Source organism: Colletes latitarsis, chromosome 7, assembly GCF_051014445.1.
Source record: "Colletes latitarsis isolate SP2378_abdomen chromosome 7, iyColLati1, whole genome shotgun sequence".
In the NCBI taxonomy this organism is placed as follows: Eukaryota; Metazoa; Arthropoda; class Insecta; order Hymenoptera; family Colletidae; genus Colletes; species Colletes latitarsis.
In genome coordinates, this window is record NC_135140.1 from 4,388,840 (window position 1) to 4,412,587 (window position 23,748).

General features: G+C 41.9%; 2 protein-coding genes across 7 annotated transcripts in view; one reads left to right on the forward strand and one right to left on the reverse strand.

Annotated features, from left to right (window-relative positions):
• The window catches only part of Cbs (cystathionine beta-synthase), a 378,127-nt gene that overhangs the window by 208,929 nt on the left and 145,450 nt on the right, over positions 1–23,748 (reverse strand). The window lies entirely within an intron of this gene.
• The window catches only part of Br (broad-complex core protein), a 77,550-nt gene that overhangs the window by 43,332 nt on the left and 10,470 nt on the right, over positions 1–23,748 (forward strand). For 2 of the 6 annotated variants that reach the window (XM_076769718.1, XM_076769720.1), the window contains exon 6: positions 20,913–21,179. The exons of 2 other annotated variants lie outside the window; for them this stretch is intronic. In XM_076769718.1, coding sequence (XP_076625833.1) covers positions 20,913–21,166 — 254 coding nt within the window. In that variant the 3' untranslated portion in view covers positions 21,167–21,179. Of the gene's footprint in view, positions 1–2,069; positions 2,780–10,527; positions 11,358–20,912; positions 21,180–23,748 lie in introns of those variants that run through there. 2 more of the 6 variants (XM_076769717.1, XM_076769714.1) reach the window with 2 other exon arrangements.

Here is a 23,748-nt window from a genome sequence, read left to right on the forward strand (position 1 = left end):
ACCGCACAGTGTTCGAGAACGGCGGTTTAGACGCGAAAAATGATATTTAAAAGTGCATAAATCCTTGAAAACAAGTTTATGGACGATTATTAACACTGTTAACATTAATTTTGTTTAATAAGTCTTATATTATTTTGTGTCAAATGAAAATTAAATTATTTAATTAAAGAAAGCTGTACGCCGTAAATTGTTTTCGAGAAACTTTTCAAATAGGTACCTACACTGCATCTTCTTTATTTTCCCTGTATATTTGTATCGTTAGTTATATTTGAAGATAATTAATAAAACTTAAGATACATTAAGATACGATAAAAAAAGATTTCTACTACGTTCAACTTTGCGTTTTATATTCGGTTTACGAAGAAGCGACGCGAAGTAAGTATTTACCAAGGAATTGTTTAGTTGTAGTTCGATGGTTTCATTAAATTTGAATAAATTTTTAACAAAGTTTGAAGATCGAACGAGTATCGAAGTAGCTTTGGTCACCGTTTCGAGATAAATATCTCGTTTGTGTTTATTCGCACCAACGACGCGTCTAATTTATCGTTAGATTGGACCGTGGCCCATGTATCTGCGAACCTTTGAAAGTAATTTTTCGTGTACGGACCTCGCGTCTCTCGTTTCTCGTATCGTTCCGTCCGTCCCTCGTTCTCATACACGGGCAGCAGCGGTGTCTCGTTCTCCGCGATCCAGCATCGTCGAATCGACGAGGATCGAGCGTAACTGTTACTAGCGCGTAGCATGTTTGTCGTTAGAACCGAATGAGGAAATAAAAATACGTTTCTGAAGGAAGGAAATCTGTTGTTTCACTGTTAAACGCCAAACCCGCGGAACCGTGGAACTCTCAGATCCCTGATAGGCAATTTCGCGATCGTAAAATAAAACCAACAAATCAACCGTTCGCTTCATCGCATCATTCCGTTAGACCAATTATATCACACTCTTGTATATACATATATTTATATATATATATATATTTACATATATATATATCCACACACGTATACCTACAAGAATCTACTCTGCTCTGTCTTGCTGTAAATAATACGCATCGACATGGATCCATCTCTGGTGCTCTGAAAACACTAACGTCATCGCTCACGATCGTTCACTGGAATCTTGGAATTGCTTGCACTCTACTATCGTAATGCGCTAAAAAACAAAAAACAAAAAGAGCACAACGATGAATCGTGAAAAGTAAAGGTACTTCTGCACGCCGCTGCCTTTCGAACCGGAGGAATTCTTCTGCCAAACGGTCGTCGCCATTGTCATCGTATCGCGATATATGGATTCCCGATTCGAACTACAGTATCTCCATCCACGAACAATACTTTGTTATATCAAAATGCCGATGGCCTTCTTCGAACTTATTAAATTCCTCGGCCCGCTCTTGAGGCAATTAAATTCTTTCGATTTATTTAGAAGAATACAGTCGATCAGTGTTATCGTTGCAACGATAAATCGATCTGTCGTACAGTTAATTTTACATAAATTTCAATTTCACAAAGTTCTCTCGCTATGCTCGTGATCGTTGCATTCCATCACGGAACGAAGTAATTTACAAAAAAAAAGAGAGATAAAGCGTTTTGTAACGCCGAAATGTGGGCGTCGAATCAGTTTTAGAGACGATGAGACGATCGAGAAACGGAACGATGACAATGGCGCGGACACGATGGCTGGCGGAAGACTGGGGTTTCCCGTCGAAAAGCACGCGCGCGTAAAGAAAAAGCGGAAACTAGAATGGGCGATACGATGAAGATGCAAAAGACAAAGACAGTTTGAGCACGGCTTGGTCGGGTGACGGTGCAACGTTGTGCGCGAACTAATCGAGAAGGGCGCACGAATATTTCTCTCTCTCGGATAAAAAAAAAAAAGGTGGTAGATGGTGGTGTTGAGAATGGATAAAAAAAAGTAAATGACCACGTGTCACGGTACACGCGATGCACGTGACTAGAGAGAGGACTCTAGAAACGAGTTTTCCCATGCGTGCCCGGACCCACGCGTCCGAATCTGACAGTTTCGAGCAGAAACAAACCAAAAGTAACCCCTGTGTCTGGTTCTGCCGCCAGGTCAGTTGGCTGGCAGCGGCGCGTCCGATGAGTTTCGATGCGAGCCTTGCAACAAAATCCTGACCTCCTTAACGCGGTTGAGGCGGCACATACAGAACGTGCACACCAGGCCCAGCAAGGAACCGATCTGTAACATCTGCAAGCGGGTTTACTCGAGCCTGAACAGCCTCCGGAACCACAAGAGCATCTATCATCGTCAACACAGCAAGAACGAGCAGCAACGCAAGGAGATGGAACAGATGCGAGAACGGGAGAGAGAGCAGAGAGAACATTCCGAGAGAATAAGCTCTCAGCAACAACAGCAGCAGCAGCAGCAACAGCAGCAGCAACAACAGCACCAGGATCAACAACATCATCAACAATCGAGATTGGGATAGACGAACGTCCGTTGAAATCTTGATTCGATTTCGCGGGACTCCCCGGGGTCCCCGACTTCGTGGAACGCGCGACCAGTTTCCGTAGAACGATTCACGCGTGTGTGTCTCCGGATGGATCTGAGATCTAGGGATCGAGAACGATGCCGGTGTTCCACGCGTCCGTTGTCCGTTTCCGTTCAGAGTTACAGCGTTGGTTGGCGAACCATTTTTAATCGTTTAATGTACACGTGATCGACGAGTCGTTAAAGAATCTCCTTTGTAACGCCGATGGTCGATTCAAACGTTGGTTTCTCGGCAATATCGTTGGGTTATGTAGACGTCACGCGTGGTTATCGGTTTTTTCCATGCGTTCTCTAGCATTTACGAGGCGGTATCGAGAAGACTCTCTTCGCGGAATCATCGTTAATAATCGATTCCGCGAGGAGAGTCCAGTTTCTTTTCGATACCACACCCGGAGAAAGAGGCGTGTTCGAATTCGAATCGCGAGAAACGCTATGTGATACTGTGAAGGAGTCTCCGTTCGAGCAGACAAATCTCGTATTTAAAGAAAAAAATGAAACAAACGATGCGCTCCGAATCTGCGCTGGAAATTTAATTTTTCTACTAAGGTTATAAAGAGAGAAATATATATACATATAGAGAGCGAATCGTAAATTCGCGATGCAAATTGGCTCGGGTAGACTCTATCGCTCGAAATAAGACGAGAACCTGTACTTAATTAACGACCCAACACCTTTTGGATTCCTATCTACGTGGAAAATAGTTTATTTCGAAAACATCAGTCAATTTCGTTGCTCTCGATTCTCGTCCCGTTTCGAGACACGAGAATCTAGTCGATCCAACGCGCGCCACGAATTTACGACTTACTCTGTATATACGTTGCATTGTATGTAAATAGTCGAGCCGAAGCATCGGTACTTCCATTCGCGGCTGAATTTACTTAGAAGACGTTTTTTATTTAATTCTGTCCGAGAAATAGGAAAACGAAAGCAACGTTCCTTGTTATTTTTGTATTACTTAATTTACGGAAGGGTGGTTTATCGGGTGTCACGAGGATAGTCGCAGTACAAACCTTAAAGTAAAGTATAAGTTAATGTATCTAAGTTAACGTCTCGCGGTGCTCTCCGTTTCCTAAACCGTACAACACGAGGGATCTTTTCTCGTCCTGTTTCCGAACCTTTCTCTCGAACTCGAAGTACGCGTTTAGGGGTACTTAAAACGCGCGTTGGCGTCCTAAAGGCGCTACCAAAGGAAACCTCTCGATCCTGATTCTCGCGGGAAATGGTGCAATGCGCGATCGAAACGATTTCAGAATTTTCGTACAATCGCGAGAACAATTTTCGCCCGAGACAATCAACGTCGATTGCAAAATTAGTTACATTCAGCGCGATCGATTACGACCGGTTCGAGGCGGAAACATGTTCCCTCGTATTTTTCGTTACTCGTCCTTTGTTTATTTCTACGGTGTTCGGTACATTCTCGAGCGAGCGATCGATGATTTTCGACGTTTCGACGACTAAATTACTATATCGAGATGCGAAATTGTGATAAACGCCGTGCGCCGTCTTCGAACACCTCTACGTTCGCGCGAAACAATAAAAAACATCGACTTCGATGCGAGTAGAACGTTTGTCTGCACGTAGAATGTAAATAAAAAAAAAAAAAAAAGTTCGATCAAGAATAAACGGCGTAGAACGCGTGGTGTGTACGTATTTCGTGTAAATAAGAATGTCTCTTTTATATTGGAATTTATCGATACGAACGCAATCACATTATACATTGTATTCGCAAGCGTATATACGCGTTTTTTTTTTTTTTTTTTTTTTTAATCTCTATCATTGTTCCTTTTTATTATTTTTCTTTTTTTTCGTTATCGGTTTTTCGGGGATAGCGTACGTCCAATGGTGCATATCGTATCCTTGTTCCCCCGTTTCGGTATTATTATTAATCGGGTTCTCAAAATTATCGACGATGGATTTGTCCATTTTACGATTACTATTGTCATTATTATACCAATATTATTATTATGATTTATTATTATTATTTATGAATAAAATGTTTTTTTTCTTTTTGCACGCTAAGAGAGAGCGGCCCCTTCCACCCCACCCCCCTACTTTTCACATACATTGCCGGTTACAAGTATTAAAAATGTTTGGTCGAAACGTTTCCATTGCCAGGGATATTGTAACTTTAAAAAAGAAAGTTGTATGTATAAATGTCGATTACTGAGAGCGATTTCGAAAGTTAAATCGTGCGTTTTCGTGTCCCTGAGACGAATTCTTTTTGAGATATTCTTGCAATAGGAAGAGCACGAAAGAATAAAGGGCAAACGACTTCCAAAAGATTTATCAGTTGTATTTAATTTTTGCTTTCTCGTTCTTCCTTGCGTAAAATGATCTTTGAGAAAATTCGACACAGGCGCGTGAAAGTAGAAGGTTCCTTTAAAATCACTCCGGGAAGATCAGTGTACGATTTTTTTTCACGATCTTACGATAGTCGTTTAGGCCAGGTGTCCTGATAGAGGAAGAGGTAGGAACATGAAATACTCATTGTATTCTTTAGGGAAACTCATAACAAATATAATGTATGAGAATGAATAGCCTGGACCTAACAGAACATATCAATTTAGAAAATTTGCGACGATTCTACTGTGTCTAATCTGTTTTGTTGTTCCTTACATACACTGCGTGTCGTAACTATAAAACCACTCTAAAATTTTCAATTTTTAACTCTCGTCTAGCTTTTTTGTGCCGACTTAATAGTCGTGGAGCTTTAATAAAATTTTGTCTTCTTATGTGAGAACTACTTGTGATAATTCGATGTATCGTCGAACGAAACACATTTAATTGAAGTTTCGACTTAATTTCAGTAAGTGTTTTACTGGAATTGCTCACTGTGTTAAAGATTGAACGTTGAGATCTGAGGGAAAGCTACTTTTTTGGTCCCCCTTTTTTATTTTGCCCATATCGATTGAGATTAAAAAAAAAATCATCACAACATTGTGAGAACGATTAAGTCTACGTACAATTTCAGGTATTTTCGCATTACTTTCGTGAAAAGCTAAAATTTTGCCTTTTTCTTGCTCACTTAAATAACTTCCACATGTCATTATTAACCAAATTAATATTATCACACTAGACAAAACAAAACAGCTTGTTTTAAAATGCTCGATTCTATAGTTATGAGACAGTAACAAATCAGTTTTCTGTAGTTCATTTTGTTAAAATAAATATAATTCAACTGTTTCTAAGGAAACATAGATAATCTCAAATATGGTATATTCCGTTTCTTCAAATTTCAACAAGAATGTATATAAAATTGAAAATTTTTGGGTGATTCTATAGTTATATCGCAGTGTATATCTCAAATAGAGAATCCTGCGTTTTGGTATACATCTGTTTTTATTTTCTCTTCAGGAACTCTCACTGTTCTTACACGGATATCGTTTCGTTACCTCGAAAACTTCGATATTTCTGTTTCGAAAGCGAGAACACGCCGTTTCACGATAATGATACCGGTTCGTAACGTACCATCGCGTTAATAATATATATTTAGGGAATAAACGAAGTTTTGGTACAGTTAATTTCGTCGATAGTAGAAAACCTTGATGTCCCATATTTCTACCCTGTCTCATAATCGTACGGGTTTACCTCTTCCTCCGCTTATGGCCCGCAGCGTGGATCGGAGAAAGGTGTACGCGCGGGCAACGTCGGTGCACGCTCGTTAACCTTCGCGAGCTGATTACGCAACCTTCTGGTTGCAGGTAGTTTTGTATTTTCTTTTTCCGTTCCGTTTCGTTTTGTTCTCTTTGGCTGCGTTACACCTCGTTGCCCTGCGTGCGCTTCCGGTCGACCCACATACACGCGTACCCCACCGTATAGCACGTAAGCCCCAGACCCCGTGACACGTATATAGTCGCCCGAGATGCCTCCTCGTCTCTCTCGTGTTCATCCCCAGAGTCAATGGGTGCGAGTTCACGCTTGACAGCGGCCGAGGGTCAGGCCAGCCACCATCGAGAATGCGTCGCGTCGCGTCGCGCCGTTATATTCGCAAGCCCCGAGGACACACGCCCGCGCCGGTCGCCTCTCTTTTCTTTTTATCCCACGGAACGGAAGCTCTTTCGCGGCCTAGGACGAGAGAAACCCGGGAAGCTTTCGTGTTCAACGGGTCAGGTTCGACGAAAGCGACAACCGCTCTCGCTTTCTCCTCGTCGACGCACAGTGTTCGAAAAGGGCGATTTGGACGCGAAAAATTCTATTTCACCTTACCATTTTGGTTGCTACGTCACCCATATACAGGGTGTTCGATCACTCCTCGGAAAAATTTTAATGAGAGATTCTAGGGGCCAAAATAAGACGAAAATCACGAATATAAATGTCTTGATTGAGGCTTCGTTAAAAAGTTATTAAAAAATTAAATTATAAAATTTCAAATCATTCTGAAAAAATTATTTTTAGTTGCGGGGATCAATTACAGTTATTTTTGGTGAATAGACATATCCCCGAATTCCTACGTAGTTTCGAGATAAAAATTCATTATCGAAAATATAATGTCTGATCATAACAGTCTGGTTACCTTGAAAAAAAAATTTCAAATCATTCTGAAAAAATTATTTTTAGTTGCAGAGGTTAATTACAATCATTTTTGGTGAATAGATATACCCCCGAATTCCTACTTACTTTCTAGAAAAAAATTCATTACTGAAAATATAATTTCTGGCCAGAAATGTTTGCCCGAAATTTCATGCAAATCTTTAAAACATCATAACTCCTGAACGGATTGGACGATTTTAATGCTTAAAAAAGCAAACTATGCGTATTTTGATGGAGAATATATACAAATCGCAAAAATATTCGAAAAGTTGGTCCTTGTCCCCGCAAAATGAGAAAAACCCCTTAAAAATGGTCCAATTTTCAAACAGCCATAACTCCTACAATTGTGAATATATTTCAATGAAACTTTTTTCTGAAGTAGAGCTCGTGGGCACCTACAAAAAAGTATTAGACAACTTTTCTGTAGGGTGTTAAACAAAATTACTAAAAATAAAAAAGTAATTTTTAAGAAAAATCGACAAGGGGTAGGTGCCTAAATTTTTCGACGAAAAAAAAAATTTTTAATTAATTCTAAAAAAAATTATTTTCGGTTGCGGAGGTCAATTATAATCATTTTTTATGAATACACATACCCCAAAAATCTTACGTACTTTCGAGGAAAAAATTCTTTACCGAAAATATACTGTGTGGTCAGAAATGTTTCCCCGAAATTCCATGCATATGTTTAAAAAATCATAATTTCCGAACGGATTGAAGGATTTTAATGATTCAAAATTCAAACAACGATAAATACTAAAATTGGTTCGCTTTGATTGCCTGTATTTAAAATTATAATAAATTTGGATCAATTATTTTTATTCTAAAATAAAGTGTGTACCTTCCTGTGCAAGATTCATACAGTATAAAATGAAATCATTGTAATATCAATATTTCCAAAAACAAATTTCCAAGAAAAACAGAAATCCGAGTTTCCGAGTAAAAATTAACCTATTTAAACAATTTCTAGGGATAAATAATGCTTCAAATGAAGATCCTCAAGGATTTAGAAATTTAAAAATTGAAGTTTTTGGCGTCTAAATCGCCGTTGTCGAACACTGTGTGTCGCTTCTATGGGAACGTTCGCAACGAAAATCTTCACTTGTTGACTAATTCATTCTCGACATCATGCTACTAATCCTTTTTTTTTAACGCTGAATTTATCAAGTCAATTTCTCGACTTCTCTACAATTTTTACGGGGCGTTTCTTCACGAGCAGTTTCCATGGCTTCTTCAGGCATTATGTATATAAAATTCAATTCAATTCCTGCGCATCGATTATTACAACAGTTTGAAAAATACGGTAAATCTACGCGTTCCTTTATTAGTATTTTAAGGTACGAGTAGAGTATTATAGATTTTGTTAACTTTTATCCATTGTTGGACATATTATGCGACGCCTCGGGGCTTCCATTGCATTCCCAGATCTTGTCGAGCGTTTAACACATTCGCTACCACGTATCACCCAAAATTGAGTATCACAACTGTCATTGAACAGCTAAGAAACACTAGTTCTCAAGATAAAATGTTAAACAAAATAAATAAATCGAAATAGAATTCTTGCTAATGAGGTTAAAAACAAGTTTGTCTGGCACTGAAGGTGTTAAATATATATTTTATTTGTACCTAATCGAAAGCATGCACTGCAACGAATAAGATTATTAGAAACGTAGACGTGGTCTGTGGCAGACGGTTTTCCAATCAAATGGTAGTGATCGGATCGATATCGATACTATCGATAATATTCGATCGGTTCGATACCAAAGTATTGATATGTATCAAAATTTCAAGTACTTGGCACCCACTTACGATACTTTATCAACTGATACTCGTACGAATGTATCGATACCTGTTTGATCCTTCGATAAGAATTTCAATACTCGTTTCAAATCTTAGCCCCTTGCCATACAATGACCAGTTTGACTCGTTAGAAATTCCTGATGTCAAGTTTACACAATCATGAAGCTATTCACTGGTTATCAAGTCTTATATGCTAAAATCAACAAATTTTTCCATTCATGAAGTATTAGTGAAACAAATTCATTCTTTTTCGTGGTCATTCCTTGTACGAATAAATTTAAATAAAATTGAATAGTATACGTTTGAAAAATAATATAACTGTCTCCCAGGTCGTTCTATATACTTTGAAATGAATTTTTAGCACTGTACGTTACTATTAGTAAGTAGTTTTGCGAGGTACCGAACAGGTATCGATGTTTTCGATCGACAGTATTCGATTCGACACGATAATTAGCTGACATCGATAACTATCGATTCGATATCGACCCGACGAGTACCGAATGGTGGTAGCGAACGCGTTAACACACAGGAAAGGAAGAAATTCGGAGAATGCAGCGGAGACCTCGACTCAGTCACGGCTCAGGGCCGCGCTGGAACGCGTACGCGTGTGCATCGATAACCAAACCTCGAGATTCGTAGAGAATCCCGGACTTCCGGTGGCGACGATCGCCGATCGTTGCGTTACCTATGGTCAATGACAAACCAGAGCCCCGAGCCACCTTTCTCTCTGCGATCGAAACGATTAAACAAATCGAAATAAAAAAAAAATGAAATAAAAAAAATAGAAAAAAAGAATTTCGAGCTCCGGGGGTTGAAACGATCCCGGAGAATGGCTGCCACCATGGCGGCGATCGGCGGCCTATCGACGCATGTATCTCCTTATCAACCTATTTTTACACCCTCTCCGTCGAACCTTTTTGTTTCCTTCGCAGTCTTCCTTGATTTTCCCCCCCTTGTACGAACGCCCACCAATTCCCCGTTTACCGACCATTAATGCCCCCCACCCCCAACCCGAGTATCACATCATACAACCCCTGGCCCTGCGCATCGAAGAATACCACCAGCGTACACTAATCTTGTCCAGTGATATTAATGGCAGTCGTATCTTTGTTCTTGTTTGTTCCCGGTCCCGCTCGCTCGGCTATACGTTCGGCTCTGGTTCGTCATTGTTCTGTGTGTACCTACCCGCTACCTTCACGAACACGGATTTGCGCTGGGGGTCCATCCACACACGTGGCTCTCCGTGTGCCTCCTCCTACGCCACAAATATTGGTTCGTAACGGAAAATATCTTTTCTTTTTAATTGGGTGTCGATATTTATAACGGACATATATTGGTGCTTGGTCTCTCTCTCTCTCTCTCTCTCTCTCTCTCTCTCTCTCTCTCTCTCTCTCTCTCTCTCTCTCTCTCTCTCTCTCACTTTCTCTCTATCTTTCACATAATTTCCTATACTCTTGGTTACTATTTTGTATTCTTTTATTTTTTTCGTTGCTTATGTCTCTATATTTCTCGCTGCTTTAAAACACTCTCATTCATCTAACTCGTTCGTATACGCGTCACTTTCTTGCTCTTTCGTTTCCGCCTAACCTCTACCGGCCGCGTTTCACTTTCACGTAACGATAACCGTGCGGTCGTCTCCTTTCGCTTTCCGTATAAAAAAAAAAAAAAAAATTGAAAAAAAAACCAATTCAGTCGGTGGCGGTGCAGCAGGTCCACCGTCCGCGATCCTCGCGATGAGATTGTCGCACCCGTTGCACGGCAGCTTGCTACCCCCGGGCGTTTGCTATACTTGCGACGTTTGCGGTAAAACCCTTTCCACGAAGCTCACCCTCAAACGGCACAAAGAGCAGCAGCACTTTCAGCCCCTGAACAGCGCGGTCTGCGCACTCTGCCACAAGGTGTTCAGGACGCTGAACAGCTTGAACAATCACAAGAGCATCTACCATCGTAGACAGAAATAGAGCCGGTTATCGTCGCGTTACGCTCGCACCGTGCCGAGGAACACTGTGAAACGAGCTTAGTAGACAAGAATGAAAATAAAAAAAAAAAATAAATAAATAACGAAAACGAAAAAAAAACAAAGTAAAAAAAAAAAAAAAGAAAACGGTGCCAATGGACGACGGACGGGGGACGGGCTCTGGAGGGACGAGAACGACCGACTTCGTCGACAGCAATGGCCGCTCGAGGGACGGATCGCGCTGAGTTCTTCTCATTTTCTTTCCAATTTTCGACGTGTTCGACGCGCGTTACGCGGCCCGCGACACGTTTTGCGTTTCTCGTTGTCCCAATCTCGACACAGGCCCCGTGTGTCGATGGCCGCGCGGATAACGGAATATTGTTGTTACTGTTAGTTATTAGAATTCGGTTGCGTCGCGACAGCGGCGAGACGCCTCGCGTTCGTTCGTTGGTTCCACGATTCACTCTGTTGACGTTTTTTGCGATACCATGGGACCAGTTGCAGTAACGAGAATTCTCGCGTTTGATAGTTTTTATTCCCTGTCGTGAAACGAGGGGCGTGGGCGAGGGGGCAAGAGGGGAGATTATGGTCGACGAGATGCCGAAAGTATAGTAGAAATAACCGACGCGAAGCGTGGAGCATGCTGTTCGCGACGAGAATCTCATTCCGTCGACGAAGGAGCGAGAAAAAACGTGCACGTCCGTAGCGAAGAAAGAAGCGATCCTGGAAATCGAAAGGGACTGGCTTAGAGAAAACGAAATCAGTGCTTCCAGACGAAGAATTTCACGGACACGTGGTGATTTTTATTCCAAGATCTGTCTCGGATCTTTCGTCACGCTACGTTTCCGAATCTGTATATTTTCATCGTGTTCCGACGTTTAACGATTCGGCCTCTTCGGTCTTTACAGCCGGACTAATGTTATCAATTGTTAGGACTAAGCGATACAAAATGAGATTAATCGCGAATCGTGCGCAAAAAAAAAAAAAAAAAAAAACAGCGAGACGAACGGGGCTCGTCCGCCACAAGCGATTCTCCACGAACAAAAGGGGTTTCTTGTATATCCTCGTACGATGGATCGAGGACTTTCCTCGATCCCCGCGTCGGCTGAAGTCTGTAGGAATCAACCGATCTTCCGGACGTGTCCCTTCGGTCGAGGCCTGCTCGTTGTTTCGACGTCACGAACGTTCGGTTTCCATCGGTTCAAGCGTCACCCTCAACGCGTCTCGCGACCGACGAAACTCTACCGATCCAACGCGATGTCTCTTCGGGTCCCACGCAATTTGCGATCTTCGAGGGGGAAAACATCTAGGGTATAGTTATTTTCGTCTACTTTTATACCATCGTTCTCTTGGTCTTTACGCGATATTTGCCGACGAAGACTATACGACTCTCGACGATTCAACTGTCCTCACCTGATCTCAGAGTTTCGAGGATCATTCGTGAGATAAATTTCCTTCGTGTGCGCGTTGACGGTGATCGCAAAGCGACGGAAGAAACGAGCAACAGTTCGTTCGAACGATACGAGAATGAAAAGCAAGTTCTTTTGGAAATTCATTTTCTCCGTTACGTGTAATTTCTAATTTATTCGATCGAGTTCTGGGTACATTTTACTACGTTTCCTTTTGCTCCTCGTTGAATTGAAATACCAAATTAATATAATTGTGCAAAAAATATTCTTACGTGAGCAATATTTTTAGAATCATCGAGAGCTATATAATGTAAAATTTTAACGAAAAATTCAGCCTTGACCCACACCTGTTATGGAAAGTAACACGTTCGTCTTCGTTGTCATAACATATGTCACGTTTTGTTTTTCTTTTTCGAAATTCTTCTCGTAGCACGTAAATTCACTTCCACAAAGACTTTCCGTCCAGTCTCGGACAAGAATAACGCGCAACGAGATTCGTTCGGCGGAAATTTTTGTTCGACGTCGAATCGAAATTTCTGTCGAACGGAGTAAAGGGTGAAAACTTGTCGTTGGAGACCATCGTACGGATGAAAATGTTGCTCGTCCGTGATCGTCGGCGCGTCGAGGGATCGCGAATCGTCGAATATCTCGCAACCACGATTTTTGTTCGCACGAACCACGTCCTCTCAAGACGAATCGCGTACGAGACGCGTCCGGTCGATCCAGTCGCGTATCGATAGGACACACGGCTTAACCGCAGGCTATACACGGTAGTTAGATTTACGTATTTCGACGAAAGAAAGGAAATGAAAGGAAACGAATACTTCCAGGTGTCGGAGACACCATCGTCCAACTAACTTTAGGCGGAAACGTCCGAAACGTTTCGAAAAGACTGTAAAACGAATATTGATTAACAGAAGACTCGAGAATTTTTAATTGTTTCGATGTTCGATGGGGGGTACGGGAGGGTGGGGGGGGGGGCGAATTTCGGATAAAACGGGGCTGAAAAGTACGCGCGGGAGAAGCAAAATGGGGAACCTCGTCCGTCGCGGATCGACAACGATCGGTGACGCAGCGACGCGCTTGTAAAAAGTAAATAAAAAAAGTTACAAAAAGTTAGGGCGAAAGAAGTCAGGGTAGAGCCGCGGCGCCGGAGGAAAACTCGACGGTTCCTCCGTAACGATTATGGTTGTCGTTTCGCGACGGATCGCGAGAAAGGACGTACACATTGATATAATATAATATAATATATACATATATATTTTATCTTAATATATTCATTCCATATTAAATGCTTTAGCGGGGTACCTTGCACACAGACACATATTCATTTATTGGTATATACCGGGCTTTACGTAAAGTACCTTATCTTATTATTATTTTTTATTATTACTATCGCTATTATTAACGTACGAACGAGATGCACAGGATGTTTCACTGGACCACGTTAGGGGAAATGTGCGCGATCGATCGATTTTTTTCCCAACCCTTATAGTACAAAAAGTTCTGTTCGTACTATAACGTTTAATAAGGAAACGATACCGATTTTACGGGATACATTCTCCGGGGAACTCTGACCTGCACCTGCATCTCTGTTTACTATTATCGAATGATCTATCTATATACCTTCCTCATCGCCGTGCGTGATAACCATTCGTTCGTGTTTTCGTTTCTTTACGTATAATTCTTTTTTTTACTTTCTAATTCGTCCGTTTCCACCACCGATCGTTCTGTTTCGTTCCGTCGTTGTCTCTGAAAGTCCGTCAGAAATACTCAAGCGTGAGAACAGCAGAGGAAGGAAGGCGCGTTTCAACCCTCGACACGATTTGGCCTTGGCGCGTTCATTTCTATACACTTCCATTCTTCGCTGCCTCTCCGCGCGTACGTAACCAAACGCCGTCTTTGCTTTCTTTGCGACTTTCCAATTTTCTTTTTTCTACCGCGCTCGCGCGCGCGGTACCAAGCCTACGTCCGTTTCACGGCGAAGAGTTTGTCAACGCGACGGAAACCGCGTCGCGAATTTAAACGTGTTCGAAAAGGGGCAAGGGGCGAGAGAAGAGGAAACACGGTCCATTAACACTGACAGGTTACTTATATACTAAACGATAATAGCCATATAATGCATATAACCGACTACATAGCATATACCTATATTTTAGTAGAACTTTGATAAGCAACCACACGAGGACTTCCTGACGATCGCGAGATCCTTTTTTCCGTTCAGGTTTTTCGTTCGCGTCGCGTCCCAGAGAAAAGTGTCGCGCGTTCCTGGCGAGTTGGCGCAGAGAAATACGCGTCTGGGAGTCCTGGACGAGTCGCGTGACCGGTCCAAGCTAACAAACAGAAGCGACTAGGCGTGCCTAATCCGTTACCAACCGATAAAACTCCCGTTTCTTATGGCAACTTACCAGCAACGTGCGATATAACGCAGTGGTCCTCGCTTTAGGACATTGCACGAAATGTCTTGGAACGTGTGTCTACTTTTCTTACCAAGTTCGAAAGGAGGGACACGTATTTCGTCTGTTGCTAAAAAATTCTTACTCGATCGCGCGGAAAGCTCTGAGAGGTCCCAATTTCCGATAATTCTAAACGGGGAAAATTCCGGGACGCTAAAGCCAGGACTACTGTCGAATAAAATGGCGCGCGACACGTTTCTACGCGCATCAGGAAGACTTCGAAGGTCCCCGAAACGATAAACATATAGACAGACTAGGTCCCGTCGTGCGTCGACATTCGTAGAAGATCGATTCGCAAAGTAATTCGCAGAGCACACATAGACGACACATACGATATATATTTTACAGCGTACCGGGGATAGCACACACTGTGCGTCATTGTACAAACGGTGAACTCAGCCAGGCATACACAGACACACATACCACACATATGCCACAGAGCACACACACACAGGACTGACACGAGCAGCTCGATACGATATTTATCGACGAACACGGAGCAAGTCGACTCAAAAACACACTTGTGCATCGTTAGATAGGCTATGATAATTTAAATTAGGTTATATTCCGTTTCAAGTGATCCGCGTCGCTCGTATTTTCGAAGAGGATTTCTCCGCGAACGTTGTTTCGATCGATAGGAAAGGGATTGACAGTGAGAGAGAGAGAGTGAGAGAGAGAGAGAAAGAGAGAGAGAAAGAGAGAGAGAGAGAGATCGTTTAGCAGATTTTTATTTAGCGTTTCGAAAGTACGCCCGACGCCGAACATTATTATGCAAATAAAGAAATGAGTGGGGGATAAAAGGAACGATGTCGGGAAAGAGTCTGATGTTTCTTTGTTCGGTTGGAAAGAGGAAACGAAGAAGAACGAAGCTTTAAATTACGAAAGAGGGAGAGAAAGGCAGAGTGAGAGAGAGAAAAAGAGAGAGAGAGATAGAGAGTAACGAACACAATTTTATAGTAGTCAGGACTGGAGAAAGAACTGATATTGATAATATTTAAACTAGTAGGTTTATTCAAAGAAATTGATTTGTGACTACTGTAAAAATGGCCAAATATTAATTGCGGAATATATATTCGCCCTCCGATCCGCGGTCGGCGCTATATTATGAGAATAATAAATTATTAATGAAATTAATATAAATTGAATGAATATTTAACTGCAAATTATATATTAGTAGAGGTTTATTCGAGTATTTTCTTTTTATTTGTTTTGACGTTCGTTTCTTTTTTTTTTTTTTCTTCTTTTTATATATATTACTATTAATTTCGCTCTTTGTTAATGCGTTAATGAAATTACGCGATCTCGTGAAGCCGCGGGGATTTTTTTTTTCCTTTTCTCTTAAAGATAATTTATAATTATTGTCGACGGCTCGTTGGAATTATAAACCGACGCGTCACGCCGTTCTCGGAATTCGCGCTCTGTAGTTGGCCTTGCGAAATTCGCGCGCAAAGACAAGGAGAGCGAAGGTGCTTCCTTATTGATTTACGATTGGCCAGTGCAAAAGAAATCTGTTCGAAGGCGTTGTCGAACTTTGAAAGACTGAATCGTTGAATTGAACGTGTCGCGGTTGGTCGCGTGCTCAACGCCATTTTCATCGAAGAAGAGAAAGAGAGAGAGGGGGAGAGAGGATCGAAGCGTGAAATAAAAAAAAAAAAAAAAAAATGATACGTTCGACCGAAAACGGAGAGAGCAAACGACACCTAAGAGAAAAGGCTCGAGACGCGTACCTGATTGCAATTATAGTTGGCCGCCGCCATCCGCGACACGATTTGGTTGTCAGACTGAATTGGGACTGATTTATCTTAATTTTTTTTCTTTTTTTTTTCTACTTTTTAATTGTTCGAATTAGTCAACATCTACACATTGGACTGATGTTTTAAACGTTTCTTGACTGATGTTACCAAACGATGTTAATTAAAAGTATCTAATTTCTAAGTTAACACGGGTAGAGGAAAGCATGCGAACGCGATTAGATTCGGCAGGGCACCGCAAGGAGTTCGAATCAACTGAGAAAGAAAAGAAGAGGGTCAGAATGATTTTTGACGAACGCATATTCAATTTGATATTTTGCAAAACGCAGTGAGTTTCATTCGTCGAATACGACAAAACGTTTGTAAATCGTTTTTTTTTATACTATCTGACATATCCACGTTTCCTTCGTTCACTTCTCGTTTTTGTTTTTTTTTTTTACGTTTCTTTATTTTTTCCTTTTTTTGTTTACACGATAGGCTTTTAGCGCACAGATTACAGATTTAACCACTGTTTAATTTTATGGTCATGGGTAAGAGGTACGTTTGTACGCATAGTTACACACACACGCACGGACGCACAAGTCCTAGAATCTTCATATTTTTTTCTTTTTTCTCTTTTTTTTTTATTTTTGTTTGTTTCTCGTAATTATTAATCCGTAGACTTAACGACAAATAGGGACGATAGGATCTTACGTTGTTCTTTATTTCTTTGAGTTACTTTTACCTTTCTGTTTGCTGCTCTTGACGCGAGTACGTATTTACGAGTACGAACGGAAAGGGAAGCAGCAGTTTCGTACAACATCTATCTTAAATAATAAAGTAAGCCGCAATTCCGTTTAATTACCCTACGATATAGAGTTAAATTAGCAATCACCCACGGATACTAAGCAGACATACCATCGACGATAATGGTTACCTGTGCGAAAGCAAATCGCGATTACCGTTGCATAGAATTATTTTGTATTCACGAGTTAGTGAAGAGGGGGAGAGAGAGAGAGAGAGAGAGAAAGAAAGAAAAAAAGAGAGAGAGAGAGAGAGTGAGAGACCGAGCAGGAGAGCAAAGAAAGCAGCGAAGCACTGATAGATACAAAAGAAAAAAACAAAAAAACAAAAAAACGAGCTTATTCAAAATTCGTGAGATATGTAAAATTGTATGGAAAGAAAAATAAACAGGGAAAACCGGTGCCATTGGCTCGAAACATCTCGAAACGTCCGAGAAACATGAAAAAAACAAAAAAAAGTCTGAATTCTTCCCGGTAACGACTCCGTTTCGGGTACAAATCGTGTCATCTTTTAAGCGAGTATGTCGAGCGTTACCGTGCTTACTTATTATTTGTTATCTGCCAAGGTGTTCTGGTTATAATATATATTTATTGACGACTATTATTAATATTATTATTATTATTATATTATTATTATTATAGTTATTATTATTTTTATTTTTAAGCAATGTCAAATGCATCTTAATATATTTTCACCTTTTTATATATATATATATATACATACACATACATATATATATATATATATATGTATATATATATATATATATGTAATATGAAATGTACTATTTGGTTTAATAACTCGCTTGTATTCCTTCGTTTTTTCTTTCTTTCTGTATTTTTAGTCACCTATCACATCCTCGATGAAAAAAAAAAGAAAAAAAAAACTAAGAAACCGATGTAACTACCGTTTTGCACCTTAGGTAATTCGCTACCCCACGCGCCACACGCTTCTTTCTTTCAGCCGGCAGGTAAGTTTATACGCGGGACAACAGAGGATCCGTGTCGTCAATGGAAAGCGGACACGGATCGAAATTCCATCGTCCGTGGACGACGGGGCGATCATTCAATAAATCGTGTAACGATCCGCAGCCATTGTTCCGTGTGTGTACGTTCGCATTTCCATCGGCGGGCACACTCTCTACACGGTGGAACGGTAACCAAAACGGCCTTCGCTTTGAATACACGTGGTCGCGGCGGAGCACGAAGTAAGAACGATTCAGAAACCAGGAGGCCGCGGACACGACGGTCGTAGAAAGGGTTCTCGGAGGAGGAACAGGTGCACGCGACCGCGATACTTGGATGCTCGGAAGGCAAAGAGCGATACGAACCGGAACAGAGTAAAGAAAATTCAGGAAAAATAACGAGGCGCCCTTTGGAGCCAAAGGACCACGCGTTCTCGATCACGTTCGAGAGGGCCATTCGCGGCCAGGATAAACGGGAGAACAGATTAACCCTTTCGCTGTTGAGTAACCACACTGGTACTGGATAAAATGTTTGGACTCGAAAATATCTTGGCTCTTTAAAATATACAGTAATGTTTCCAATTATTTTAAGCTACTCATTTGTCCAGTGGATTAAAAATTCATTTTTAATTCTCACTATAAAATATAACAGTTTGGCGAGGTTCTACTAAAAAATTACTGCATTCGATAGAGAGACAGTTTATTATATCATCGACAGTTACGAAGAAGAAATTTTCAAATGTCTGTTTTTAAAACGTAAAAACGATAAATTTATACGTAAAAGAAGGTAGCGACATTTTAAACCGTATAATTTGATTAGGCAGCGAAAGGGTTAAGCCGCCACGCCGCTCACGCATTACTATTACGTTTACTTCGAATTGCATGCTTTAAGTGTCACCCAGAATGCTCAGTGTTTCCTTCTCGTCGTCTCCTTTATTTCTCGTCTGGTTTTATTTTTATTTTTATTTTTTTTTTTTATTTCTTTTGACATCCCCCCACGTTTTGTTAGGAGTCTAACGAAGCATACGTTCGATACGTGTACGTATGCGTGTACTGAGAGTGACTGGTAAAGTGTTTATCGTCGGAAACGAGCGCGCAGTTTTTGTGCATACCTGGTCTGTTTTTATCCACGTTGAACCTTCCCCCTATTATTCCATTCCCCTCTATTGCTCGGTAGCGAGCAACGTGCAAGCAAATGTGCGTCGTATACGCGTGTACAAGGAATATTCACGATATTCTATCAGAAATCCAGTCGACCGACCTCATCAGCGAGGTGTTGACTGGTTTTTCACAGTTTCTTTCGGCCCGGAGTTTAACGAGAAGCAACTCGAGAAATTGGATAAAGAGCTTTTTTTTCGCACGGGAAAGGCATTTCGAAGGGTTGTGCGCGTTCGATGGCTAAAGGACGAAGAAAAGGGGCAGATACGGCATTATGCGTATACGCGCACGCATGTGTATGCAGATATATACGTGTGGGGTAGCATAACGGGAGACTTTAGCGACGGAGAACGCCAACGTCTGACCGGATCTTTTTTTTTTTTTTTTTTAATTAACGAGCACGCCGTCCATTACAAATGAACCGCGCCGCGTTTCCGTGTCCATGCTTCGTTCTTCATTCGCGACCCTTAGTTTTCCCTTTCTTTTTCTCGTTCTCGGCCATCTCTTCGGGTCTTGAATTGCGTGGTGCCCGTGAATGCACAGAAGTCACACGCGCAGCACACCGACTTATATCAGCGATATGCACGGGAGCCATTCTACTCCGTTCCCCCGTGTATGGCTGCACGCGCGTACATGCGTCTTAACCCTTTTCGAGCCTTTGGTTACGCGGCCCGAAGAAAAGACTGGCATTGAAAGTTCTTACTTCGCTACCCCGAAAGGCGACCAGGCGTCTCGTAACGTCGTCGGAAGAGTTTCCAACGGGTCTACCCCCCCTGTATTCTTCGTTTGTCGAATGCGCCCCGCCGCGCTTCTCCTTACCCTTTTTTTCGATTTCTTTTTGTCCCCATTCGAATCCGCGGCCGCGCTCAATCTCGTCGCGTTTCAATGAAATAATCGTCGTGTGCTTCCCACAAAAAGAAAAAAAAGAAACCGGCACCGGTGCGCGAATATATCGTTCTCGTCGTCTTTCGGAACCGCGAGAACCGCGGAAGATGGCCGCGCGACTCTATTAGTTGCTCGGGCGAATAATTTCTAAAGAAGAGACCCATTCGAGGAAAACGTTTCAGCGATCGCGCGGCTTCGAACGTTCAACCCTTTGCAATTTGCCAAAACGTAAATCAGATTACTTTTAACTTTCGTTCGTATTTCATTAAACGCGATGCATACACTCTTGGTAAATTTTCTTGAGAAGAAAGACTCTTCTTCCTCTCTTCTAGATCATTTATTTCACTTCTTAACGAATTATATTGCATAAACAATAGAAGGTACTCTGATTTATCCGAGCGACCCATCTCAGATCGAAAGTAAAATTTTCAATATTGTACGATTGTTTTTGTAGCGGCGTTTTTTCGAAGACCGAGGAAATTAAACCGTGCATTAGTTGCGTCAGACCTGTCGCGAGCGTTCGCGTCCGGGATAGTACGAGCACGAGCAGAGAGCGTAAACGACACTAATGGGGAAAAGAGGAGAAGAGAAAGCAGAGAATCCGCGAACACACAGAGAAAGAAGTTTTATCGGTTTGCGTGGTGACCCTTTGACACGGCCGTAGGGTATAAGTGTGGGGGTTGCAGCTGCATGAGGTGCATTGTTGTGTTTCAGTGCTCACCTCTATGACCTTGAACTCTCTGAACACCCAGTCAGCGAAGAAGCTGTTCACCTGCCAGCTGTGCAACAAGGTGCTATGCAGCAAAGCGTCCCTGAAACGCCACGTTGCCGACAAGCACGCCGAGCGACAGGAGGAGTACAGATGCGTCATCTGCGAGCGGGTGTACTGCTCGCGTAACTCCCTGATGACCCATATATATACCTATCATAAGAGCAGACCCGGCGACATTGACATTAAGTTCTTTTGAAGGTTTAGATAAGGTAGGGGTGACACGTATCTGTCAACGCCGCGCACTTTTTCAAAAAGTGTGCTTTCTCGTCTTTTCTATCTTCTTGATTCGATCCTCCTTAAAAGTCCGGGTCCCGTCCTTTATTCCCCCCGTTACTTATCCGTTATCCCCCTTTACTCGACCGTCTGTCTCTTAACCACGTTGGTGCGCTCGCGTAGGTCACAATCGCATAATCGTTGGTTCGCAACGACCTCGGCTCCTCGTCGACAGTTCGTTCCCTCTTCCTTTTTCCGGTACTCCCCCTGTCCCCTCCGCAAGTGAGTGCATGCCAGAGAAACCGGTCTCAACTCCCACGTGGATCGACCCTTATTCTTCTTCTTCTTCTTCTTCTGCGTCTTCTTCGTGCGGTTCGAGCTTTCGTCCCAGCGTCAAGTTCATTCCTCCGTCCTCCCTCCGCGCGAAACTGCTTTTCTTTCCTCTCCTCCAGTCGTCCTTCGTTCTCTTCGGTACCGTACGGTCGCCGATCGAATTCTTCCGGTATTCGCAGCTCCGTTATAATACCATACCCCCTGTCGATGACTCGGAATCGACGCGTCGGGGTCGTCCTTCGCCGCACCGACGCGACGCCGCGCCGAAGACGCGGGAATCCGACCGCCTCGTTCGTTGATCGGTGATCGGGAGAGATCGTTAACGCTCGATTTACCGGTAATGCTCGCCACAACTGCACCGATTTCGCCAAATTTCTTGTTTCTTCAAGTTTCGCCGCCATTGATACGAATTGAAACATTTTTCTACCGAGAATTTTTTCATTTCGATGCAGTTATCCGAGCATTATCGCACACGAATTTTCAAACAGGTCTGAAGATTTCGGATCTCGTACAGGGTTTACGATTACGCTTCAAGTTTTTCCTACTAACACCTCCACCTTTTCCCACCAACGATTTTTTTTTTTTTTTTTTTTTTGTATACGTTTCGTGGCAAACACCCTGTGCGTTGTTCTTTTTTTTTTAATATAGTTTTGCTTTTCTTCTTCCTCCATTGGTCTCCTTCTTTTCTTTTTTCTTTTTTTTTTTTTAATTTATTGTGGCTTTTTCGATGTTCGATGTTCGATGTTGTGTGCATGTTGTTGTGTATCGTAGTTTGATACTCGTTTTGCAGCTTCGATACTCGCCTAACACGGAATGCCTTCGAGAACGGCGGATCGATGGTCGACGAATCCGTCGATCGGTTCGAAACTTTGAAAAAAATTTCTCTTTCTATTTTTCTCCCGTCGATAATACTAAACTGGTTCATCCTTTGTTAATTCTATTAATTCTATTCTCTTGCTAACATTAATTTTGAAAACTGTCGCGTATCGATACCTTTTCTCTTTCGCTAATCGTGCAAGCATGACCGCCTGTATTTTTTTGCACGCACGCGAAACCCGCGTAATCGCTTCTTTCATGCACGAGTAGAAAAATTAGCCTTGCACTTCCGAAGCGTCGAGTAACAGATTTTTTTTCTTCTTTTTGCGTGGCTAGTTAATATTCCGGGAGATTACGATATCCGAAAGGCACACACACCTAACTGGGTCTCGACTCGCGACGCGTCTGGCATGGTGGTTTTGGTCCTCTTCGTCTCTGCTCACTTGACTAATTACCACTCGGTTTAATTAACGATACCTCGCTACTCGTGCGATGGAATAGAGTCAACCTGTGCTAATCCTTGATCGATCCCGTGACAGACGGTAGGGTTGCGTTACACTGGGGCCGAGGTCGTTTCGAGAACGAAACGAGAAACGAGATCGAACGTTCCAGCTTCCGGCCTATCGCTGGTCCAGGACTACAGCGGATGTTCCGACATCGAAATGTCTGACAGGCTGGTTTAACGCGCGTTCTTCATCCTTTCCTTTTACTTCCCATCTAGGACGTTTGAGAAAGATCGAACCCCAATCGAACGACTGTTTTGGTACACGAAAGGATCGACTTACATACGTATTTTAGTGTCTCGTGTTTCTGGAGATCTCTTTTCGCAGCCAAATCGATCCTTTCGTTTACCGTACTTTGGAACTTTAGCGAACCTATGGGACCCAGAGTCGGGCAAAATCTGATCGGATCAGATAATTTTTACCAAAGTTACTTTTCGATCGCAAGCCTTCGTAATCGTGATCAGATTTTGGTCGACTCTGACAAGGTGACCTAGCACCTGTGGGATCGTTAATTTTATCCAAACTTTTTCTGATGATTCTAGAGCAAAAATATGTAGACACGTGTTTAAGCTGTTTTGCCAATGCTCATTATTTCTGAAGATATTTAATATTTCATTTTTAGATTCGGATTATATGTAGTTTCGTCAGGGGATCGTAACAGTTACGTTAGCGACTGTGAATAGTATGTACATGGATTCTTATTCTCAAAATTCGAAATTTTGAATCTCGTTAGAGATGACAAATTTTTTCATTTTTTAAGTTTGTTTTTGGTATTTTTGTTTATCTGTTTCCTTTTGCGTGTTCTCATTTACTGCAAGCCGTTCATCTAACAACTAAACGAAACGTGTTTAACTAAAATAATGTATATTTACGAGCTGCAAATGGACTTACACCTTTCTTAATTAGTCACGTA